Source organism: Falco rusticolus, chromosome 6, assembly GCF_015220075.1.
Source record: "Falco rusticolus isolate bFalRus1 chromosome 6, bFalRus1.pri, whole genome shotgun sequence".
NCBI lineage: Eukaryota > Metazoa > Chordata > Aves > Falconiformes > Falconidae > Falco > Falco rusticolus.
In genome coordinates, this window is record NC_051192.1 from 13,145,263 (window position 1) to 13,155,846 (window position 10,584).

Here is a 10,584-nt window from a genome sequence, read left to right on the forward strand (position 1 = left end):
CAAAACAGAAGGCAGACTGGTTTTCTTTCATGCTTAAGTAATCTTAAGCATCTTAAGTCAAAGTTAGGTACGATGGTACAAAAGTAAGAGACCTCAGGAATCTGCATAGGATCCACCTCACTGCACTAAGACAGGACTAACCTAGCACTTCCATTAACATTTATTAATATAACCTTTAGACTTGCAATAAATAAGACTTTATGACCTCCTTAGACAGTGTGTTCCAATATTTAAGGAACCTTAGAGGAAAGCTTTGTTTTTTTCTGATATCTAACCTAAATGGGTTTTTTTCTGCAAATGAAACCAATGATTCCTTGTCCTCCTCCCAGTAGAAATGAGAAAGAATTGATTGCTGTCCTTTTCATAATAACTTTTTTCATGCTGAATGTTATTGAGCCCTCATTGGCATTCCAGTCTATATGGGGGAAAATGCCAACTCACTCAGCTTTTCTTTGTGCTTTTCATATTTCACAAACAGGCTATTGTTTGCTGCTTTAATTCCCCAAGGTGTTCACCCTAAGTTTTCCAATATATATTTTTTTATGTTTCTGTCCACAGCAGCAGGGTGGGGTGGGGGGTGAAACTATATGGTCTTTAAAGGTCCCTTCCAACCCAAATCATTCTAAGATTCTACAAAAATTTCAAAAAAAACCAGTGCTACAGTTTATGCCTCCATCACAGTAGAGTAAGCAAAATTGTTGCCTCCAAATTTTTATGTTATTTCTGCTAATTCAGCTTTTTACATGTTGTAACAGAATATTTTTTACTTACTCCCTTTGAAGTTACCCATATCCTCTAAACAATCTTTTGTCTCACTTCTCCTTCACCCCTTATTCCTTATCATGCATTTCTTTAATTTGATTTCCTAACACAAAGTGTCTTGCATTTATCTTCATTAAATTTCATCTGATTGATTTCTGACTGCTTCTCCAAATTTAAAGTCTTGCTCTACGGAGGGCTTGAACTCCACAGTTTAGCCTCGCACACAAATTCCACAAGTGTCCATATCATTAATGGACAATATCAAAATGAACCAGATCCAAAGATGAACCTTTGATGCAACCTCTCTTAAAATGTCCCTATGAAAATTGATAGCTTACTGGAAACAACTCTATTATGTGCACACATTCAACCAGTTGAATACATATTCCCCACCCCACATTTTCCTCTAGCTAATATTCCCTTAATTTGCTTATCAGAATACTAAGTACAATAGAATTAAAAAACTAGCTAAATCCAGTAGAGATATTAAAAGCCTTACTGAGATAGATAGCCTGCTGCCTTCCCCTTCTTCCCATTAAACTACTTACTTTTCAAAGCAAGAAATTAGATCAACTTGAGATTATTTGTTTTTGATCAATCTATATCAGATTTTTATGATCACCTTCCTATCCTCTCAGTGATGGTAAATGGATTGGCAATTACTTATTCTGTTATCTTTTGAGATAGGAACTAAGCTGATGGACATTGAATTCTGCAGGTTGTCTTCTCTCTTCTTATTAAAGGTAGAATCATTTAGGTTGGAAAAGACTTTTGAGATCATTAAGTCCAACCATTAAGTCAGCACTGCCAAGTCCATCACTAAACCATGTCTCTAAGTGCCACAGCTACATGTCTTTTAAATACCAACCACCTCGCTGGGCAGCCTGGTCCAGTGCTTGACAACCCTTTCAGTGAAGACATTTTTCATATTATCCAAACTAAACCTACACCGTTAAAACGTGAGGACATTTCCTCTTGTGCTATCACTTCTTACTTAGAGAAGAGACCAACGCCCTGCCTACAATCCCCTCTCAGGTAGGTGTAGAGAGCAATCAGGTCCCCCCTGAGCCTCCTCTTCCCCAGGCTGAACCCCCCCCAGGTCCCTCAGCCGCTCCTCATCAGCCCTGTGCCCCAGCCCCTGCCCCAGCCCCCTGCCCGGCTCTGGACACGCTCCAGCCCCTCCACGTCCCCCTGCAGTGAGGGGCCCAAAGCTGAACACAGGGGTCCAGGGGCGGCCTCACCAGTGCCCAGCGCAGGGGGACGGGCACTGCCCTGCTCCTGATGGCCACACTCTTTCGGATACCAGCCAGGATGCTGATGGCCACCTGGGCCACCTGGGCACACAGCTGGCTCATGCCCAGCCGGCTGCTGACCAGCACCCCCAGGCCCTTTCCCACCAGGCACCTTCCCAGCCCCCTGCCCCCAGCCTGTAGCGCTGCCTGGGGTTGCTGTGACCCAGGGGCAGGACCTGGCACTGACCCTGGTTGAACCTCATACAGTTGGCTTCAGCCCATGGATCCGGCCTGCCCAGATCCCTCTGCAGAGCCTTCCTACCCTCCAGCAGATATACACTCCTGTCCAGCTCGGTGTTGACTGCAAACTGACTGAGGGTGCACTCAATCCCCTTGTTCAGATCATCAGTAAAGATATTACACAAGACTGGCCCCAGTGCTGAGCCCTGGGGAACACTGCCTGTGAAAACAGATACTGTGCTTTCTGTGTCCATTTTTCTTGGACCATCCCATCTACATTCATTCTCTGAGGTGACTGCTTGTAGTTCACAGATTGCTTTGCTTAGCTTTTAATTGATTCATTTCTCCAGACTCTTCTATATTATATCAGGTGAATAAATTTACCTGAATCAAGTGGTCTTTAATCTGTTATTTTACTCTTCTCATTTCTATCCCTATCCTTTTCAAACTTATTTTAAATACCTAGTCATAACTAACCTTCTATTTTGAAATTTGAGGCAGAAAAAGCATTATATATTTCCACCCTCTCTGCATCCTCCCTTATTTGCTCTCCTAACCTCACATGTAATGGAATAATAATTTTGTGTCATCTCTTTTTTCTTAAATAGTCATAGGCCATTGCCTGTCTGGCAAATAAAAAATTGCTGTACTTCAGTCATGTCATGTTAGTACCAAGAGAAATTTGTCAGTTTTGACCCAGAGCCAAAGACCCTGTGAACCTTCACTGCACAGTGAACTTAACTCCACTGTCAATGTTGTCAGTGACATCAGTGATGAAGCTGAAGGAATAGAATTTTATAGAGTGACTGTGCTGTCTGAATCATCAGAAATGTCAGAACATGTTCAGAAAAAAAATAGACTTGTGTCCTATTTGGGAAAGGGGAATAGACCTTCTTATCTGGGAAGAATAACAGACGTTGACTGGAAAACTTGGTATGAGTAATGATGTGGGAAAACCAGTCAGGCAAATATTTCTTCTTGTGGCAGCAAGGAAATTACTGCACTCTATTCCCCAATTCCTGTATTTCTATGATAGAGCTGAAGTTATCTGTAAAAGCAGGCAGCAGTGGCAATTTTACGTTTGTATAACAATAATAATAGTAATCATAAGAAAGTCAGTGTCAATTTTCATCCTCAAAGAAGTTACAAACATCAGTATTTTATTCCCTTAAGATACTACTTTTTTTTTTTTATTAGGAAAAAAAAAAGCCTACAGTTGAATTACAGTATTTTAACTTGCAGTATTAACAATCTTTGTGCATACACATGAGTGTATATTCTTGGTTAGTCTTTGCATACCATGTTTCACAATAAAACCCCTTTCTGTTAGTCATTACATACCTACCCTAAGATAAACGCACCCAGGTACTCATCACTGAGAATGTGATATGCTAAAATCAATAGCAACAAAAACATGGTAAAGATGCAGCTGTGAACATAACCTTATAGGTGGGGAGACAAATGAGATAAACAGTAGATAAACAGGCCAAAGTCAGCCCTCTAGAAGCCCAAGGTAGCGGTTCTGCTGGCTCCTCTCCTTACTGCTCCAAGAATCCAAAACTCTGTCCTCTCATGATTACTATGCCTGAGACATCCTCCAACCCCTACACCACCCACCAGTCCATCCCTGTTTGCAGCCTGTATAACAACAGCCTGTGAAACAATGGACCCATTTCAGTCACATCTAGAAGAGGAATAAAGATCTCAGAGACTACTCCAATCCCAGAAACTCAGTGAAAATTGATACCTGGAAAGAGGAAAAAATCCCAGATCAGTACCTCCCAGAGGAGGTAGAAGGCAGAACTTCAGCTATAGGACATGGGGGAATGGTTTTAAACTGAAAGAAGGTAGATTTAGATTAGATATTAAGAAAGAATCCTTTGCTGTGAGGGTGGTGAGGCAACAGCACAGATTGCCCAGAGCAGCTGTGGATGCCCCATCCCTGGCAGTGTTCAAGGCCAGGCTGGATGGGTCTTTGAACAACCTGCTCTAGTGGAAGGTGTCCCTGCCCATGGCAGGGGGGTTGGAACCAGATGATCTTTAAGGTTCTTTCCAATCCAAGCCATTCTATATTTCTATTCTTTATTTTATTGGCAACATTCAGATGGCAAATTAGCACATGCATATTGGACAGCCACCAAGGGAACATGCACCTAACTGTAGATGTGTGGTCAAGGAGAGGTGCCCGCAGGGTGACAAGCACTGGTATTATTCAGATGGGAGATCCCAGGATCAAAGAACACATGTACGGAACAAGTTTTATTAAAGACACTGTTCATGCCAACAGATTCACATTTTAATTAGTTCAGCCATAAAGTTTTACTAACTGAGAGTCTGAAACAAAAAAAAAAAAAAAAAAAAAAAAAAAAAGCAAGCCCTTTCTTCATTCAGCAAGTAGTAAAGTTATAAAGCTCCTGGTAGCAGGAGGTGCATTCAGAAATGGATGAATAAAGGACCCTCAGTGCATGCAAACATGATGTCGCAAATGCAGCCTCTGGTTTTGGCAAGCCTTTTGACTAGAAGGCAAACACCTCAGAGGCTGAAATGGAAAACAATTACTCTATATGTGTCCTGTCTCCAACACCTTCTTCTCGAAAATCTATCCCTGCACTTTGTCAGGTCAACTAGATAGAGGTAGAGCAATTCTTAGTAGGACCCAATGTGGCTCCCATCATGTTGTTAAACGCAGAAGATAAAAGTTAGAGAGGAAAGATGTTCTCAAAGTCCTAGCTAGACACTAAATTAGTGCTTCCAATGTGAGGTCCGTAGACCAAGGATTCCCTTTGTCTTAGACCACACCAGGGTACGTGGGACAGTAAGTGGAAGAGAGGAGACTGAGGTGGAAAACAGCATCTCTGCTCAGTATGATCACTCTGTCCTCAATGGAAGAGGCTTGACGGGATGGGGAGATGGGAGGAATGCCACCAGCAATAGAAACAGAAATCCTGTGCTGCTACTCAGCCCCTCAGCCTCCCTCATAAGAGAAGGGGGAAAAGCAAGTACAAGAGAAAGAAGAGGGGTGCCTAAAGTTGGAACAGACGGGGCAAGAATGAGGTCAGGAGCTGGCTTGGAAAGAGCGGTGTTATGGAAATATGGCATTCGAACAAGTTTTAAGTTGTGAAGTTCTACATTAGAGACCTTTCTCAAAAATGTCTGGAAAAGAACCATCCAAAATCAATTAGTAGATGGGGAGGGAGTGGTACAGACATCTGAGGGAGATCATTTTACTCAACTGTCCCCAAAAGAGAATGAAACACACTCACTGAGGTGCTGGAGTGTGTCCAGAGATGGGCAGCAGGTCTGGTGAGGGGTCTGGAGCACAAGTCTGATGAGGAGCAGCTGAGGGAACTGGGGGTGTTTAACCTGGGGAAGAGGAGGCTCGAGGGGGACCTTATCACTCCCCACAGCTCCCTGAGAGGATGTTGTAGCAAGGTGGGTGTTAGTCTCTTCTCCCAGATAACAAGTGACAGGACAAGAGGAAACATCTTCAAGTTGCACCAGGGGATGTTTAGATTGGAAATTAGCAAAAACATCTTCACTGAAAGGGTTGTCAAGCACTGGACCAGGCTGTCAAGCAAGGTGGTTTAGTCACCAACCCTGGAGGTATTTAAAAGACATGTAGCTGTGGTGCTTAGGGACATGGTTTAGTGGTGGGCTTGGCAGTGCTGGGTTAATGGTTGGACTCAATGATCTTAACGGTCTTTTCTAACCTAAACTATTCTATGATTCCTATACCATTCAATTAAGCCCTACCAGGACATTGACACTGGAAGTGATGACCAGCTAACCTGGTCCACACCCTGCAGGGTACTTTACACATTTGCATTAAGCATAATATAGAACTGCATCCAAGTCACTGGATTCTGCAGCTTTATTCAGCCCAAGGAGCCAATTCTTCCTGCTCAATGTCCAAAAGTGTCGGTGTACAAGACAGCTGTGCCTTCAGAACTTGAATAGACTCACCCTAAATCTACTAGGGAATTTAAGGTCCCTCCTGAACCAAGACGCTGATTCATAGGAGAGCAGCATTTCCACACAGGTTTTTTGCTAACTGGAAGACTTCTATAATATTGTATGTTTACTTTTCACTGGGGACACCGATTTGCAGTAAAACAGGTAACATTCACAGAAATTGACACTTTATCCTGTAATTTTCCCTCTCCGGAATTGCTGTCAGGAGTCTGCTTTGGGCAACATAAGCAGCTGTATGAATCCAAATAATTTTAATCAAAAGACAAACTCAATAGAATTTTTGTTCACTGTTACACACTTGATTATTTGCAAACATCCTGTTGTCATATTTCTGGTTTTGTTACAAGAAAATTACCTTCGTGCATGCTTTGTTGCATGTAATTCTCCTGCTGCAGAGAGCAAAGGCACACAGAGGCAGGAGCATCTGCAATCCGCTTCTGCTGTTTTCTCTGCTCAATAGTGTGTTTCCTTATATTTTCCAGAAGTTTTTCCAGGACTTGATCCAAAGTGCAGAGAAATTTCCACTTTCTCATCCAAACCCAAACCAAAACCATTTTTAATTTTTGACTAAATTTTTTATTTGGAAGCCACATTCTTTTGGACATGTTTTATATTGTCAGATTTTATATTTCCCCCCAACTTCAAATACTCTAATGGGAAATAAAAGAATATGTGTATATATATATTTGACACATTTATATCAATAAGTATACATAATAAATAACTTTTACTTATTACACCTTTTCTAGTAAGATTAGCTTCAACTTTATAATTCTGTCCCAAAGTTTAATAGCTGTAGACTTCCTGGTCTGTGACTGTGATGAGCAAAATGAAAGTAAGACTATGAAGGTTTAATTTATTAAAAATCATACCCCTAAAATACTTCTCAGGGTGGAATGTAAAGTAAGGACCTGTAATGGAGCACTGACCACATCTGACTTTTCTGAATGTCCTCTCGTGTGAGCTAAGGGAATTCCTTCTCACCAGGAGGAGATATGGCTAGCTGAGAGAGAGAAAGAGACAGGAGACAGAATAATGAAAAACCAACCCATATGTTTTCTAGACAATATGAACCAATGATTTAGCCAGTACTGGACTCTATCATTACCACCAGCATGCCGGCTTTCATATAGTGTGGCAACTTGTTTACTGTCACTGAGGAATTCCAATGTCACTCAGTGGGTAGAGAACCATCATACAAATTATTGTGGTTATTTGTACTTAATGGCAGTGTATTCTTTCCTTTGTTCAGCATGAAGAACCAATATGTCCCTTTCTTAGTCAGATCTACTAATTTCTCAAATAATGCCTTTATTTTGTATTCTCTGGAAGATGATGTTACTTGCTTTTGTAAATGTTTCAAACTGAATCCCTAAAACCTTGAAAGATGTAGTAGGATGCCACAAGGAATCTCAAGAATGAACCCCAGACTTGAACTCAACTTCATGTTCTCCTTTGTCCTATATATGCAGTCTGTTTGGGAACTAACTCAATGAACATTAAAATCAATGAGTGTCTTTTAAAGGGTATTTCATCACTTAATTTCTGAGCACAGAGTTCAACAGTATCAGGCTGTTAATTTAAGCACCTGCATATGAATTCTGATATGTAGCTTTAGACAGACACTTCACAATTATCTGTTTGTTTAACTAGTGACAAAATTGTAACAAAACTTAGCTGACAAAATTTTTTGACTGCTGGAGGATGAAAAACCTGGAGGACAATGGCACCCCCTTTATACATGAACATGTATATACTTTGTTTTCTCATTTCAGGTCATGGAACAAAAGGAGTGTTTGAACTTCTTTCAGGATGGCGTCGAACCAGAGAGAATCTGCCATTCAAGGACAGAGTAGCAGATGCCTACTCAGATGTCATGGTCTCCTACACAATGACAAGCTCTTTGTATTTCATAGCCTTCGGCATGGGTGCAAGCCCTTTCACCAACATTGAAGCTGTAAAAGTCTTTTGCCAGAACATGTGTGTCTCCATCCTGTTGAACTACTTCTATATCTTCTCCTTCTTTGGCTCCTGTCTGGTCTTTGCTGGCCAGTTGGAGCAGAACCGTTACCACAGCATCTTCTGCTGTAAAATCCCTTCAGCAGAATACCTGGACCGGAAACCTGTGTGGTTCCAGACCATGATGAACGACGGCCATCAGCATACTTCTCATCATGAGACCAACCCGTACCAGCATCACTTTATCCAGCATTTCCTCCGAGAGCATTACAATGAGTGGATTACCAACATCTATGTCAAGCCATTTGTGGTGATACTGTATCTCATCTATGCCTCTTTCTCCTTTATGGGGTGCTTACAGATTAATGATGGAGCCAACATTATCAACCTTCTTGCCAGTGAGTCTCCAAGCGTTTCCTATGCCCTCATACAGCAAAAGTATTTCAGCAACTACAGCCCAGTGATAGGTTTCTACATTTACGAACCTCTGGAGTACTGGAATGGCACTGTGCAAGAAGACCTAAAAACACTAAGCCAGGGGTTCAATACAGTGTCCTGGATTGAACAGTATTACCAGTACCTTCGCGTGGGTAACATCAGTGCAACCAACAAAAGTGACTTTATCAGCATCCTCCAGAGCTCCTTTTTAAAAAAGCCAGAATTCCAGCACTTCAAAAATGACATCATTTTCTCCAAAGCTGGAGATGAGAACAACATAATTGCTTCTCGTTTGTACCTGGTTGCCAGGACTAGTGAAAACACACAGAGGGAAGCGGTAGAATTGTTGGAGAAGCTAAGGCCACTGTCTCTTATACAGAGCATCAAGTTCATAGTGTTCAATCCTACTTTTGTTTTCATGGACCACTATGGTTTATCAGTAACTATGCCTGTCCTGATTTCTGGTTTTGGCATCCTGCTGGTGTTAATACTGACCTTTTTCCTGGTTATCCATCCTCTGGGAAATTTCTGGTTAATTCTCAGTGTCACCTCAATAGAACTGGGTGTCCTTGGCTTGATGACCTTATGGAATGTAGACATGGATTGCATTTCTATACTGTGCCTTATCTACACTTTGAATTTTGCCATAGATCACTGTGCACCCCTGCTTTATACATTTGTACTAGCTACTGAGCACACCCGAACTCAGTGTATAAAGAATTCACTCCAAGAGCATGGGACAGCCATTTTGCAGAACGTTTCTTCTTTTCTTATTGGGTTGGTCCCCCTTCTCTTTGTGCCTTCAAACTTGACCTTCACACTGTTCAAATGCTTGCTGCTTGCCGGCAGTTGCACACTTCTGCACTGTTTTGTTATTTTGCCCGTCTTTCTAACCTTTTTCCCACCTTCCAAAAAGCACCACAAGAAAAAGAAACGAGCCAAAAGGAAGGAACGAGAAGAGATCGAATGCATAGAGATTCAGGAGAATCCTGATCATGTTACAGCAGTCTGAAAGGATTAGAAAAAAATAATAGTATATTCTCTTTTTAAAAAAGCGTTGCACAGAGATGCAGGGAAAATAGAGCAAAGATCTCAGCTGCTTGTGCTGGCCAGGTCTGACAAGGCAAAGGAAGATCAAGAAGGGGTATTCATGACACATCAAGGTGCAAACTTTTTTTAACAAAAATAATGAAAGTAAAAATAATCTCAAATGTTTGCTTTGAATCCTCATTCTCCACCAGGGAAGAGTCTGTTGGCCATTAAGTGTTCCTGAATCTCAAACTGTAGCTCTGATGGGTATTGCTTGATCTGTTGTATGTAGTACTGAAGCAAAGGTTACAAAGAGAGTTACCATTAAGTAAACAGTAGGGGGAAAGGCAGATTTGTTTGATAAAATTGTCCATGGGGAAAAAAAATCAAATGAGAAGAGGGAACGAGACCAAAAGAGATAAAAAATGCCATGGTATTTTTTTCTTATTTTCTTGATCAAGTTGGTTAAGATGAAACCTATGCACGTGGGAAGTAAATGTTTAAAACAATCTAAGCCAAAGTACTTCCCCGTTCTAGTATACCATGTATATCTGTAACACCACAATTAGAGTGTTATTGTGAATATGGATGGCAAAGCTACACTGCTAAGGGATAGAGGTACTGTTTATAGAGAAGAAGAAAGAATCATAGCCATTTGGGAATTTAACATTTAGTTTCTTTAAATGTGACACACGACCTTTATCTCCAGGTCACAGCTGGTAATTAATACCATACATAGATTCCGGTATTTCTGAATCATGAAATTCCCCTTGATCTGACAGATCTCACGAAACTAACCCAGGCCATTACCGCTGCAGCAGTATTTGCAGTTCCTGAAGTGTAACACATTTGAATTGTGATTTCTCAGTGTTGACATTAAATACTGAATATTAATCAAGCAGGCACTTTAAACATAATGATGGATTGCGTATCACAGGCACAACGCGATCGT

General features: G+C 41.3%; 1 protein-coding gene across 2 annotated transcripts in view; it reads left to right on the plus strand.

The window, feature by feature from the left end:
- The window catches only part of PTCHD4 (patched domain containing 4), a 92,738-nt gene extending 83,123 nt beyond the window's left edge, over nt 1–9,615 (plus strand). For both annotated transcript variants that reach the window (XM_037392281.1, XM_037392280.1), the window contains exon 3: nt 7,982–9,615. In XM_037392281.1, the coding sequence (XP_037248178.1) occupies nt 7,982–9,615 (1,634 nt within the window). The remainder of the gene's footprint in view (nt 1–7,981) is intronic.
- The last annotated feature ends 969 nt before the right edge of the window (nt 9,616–10,584 follow it).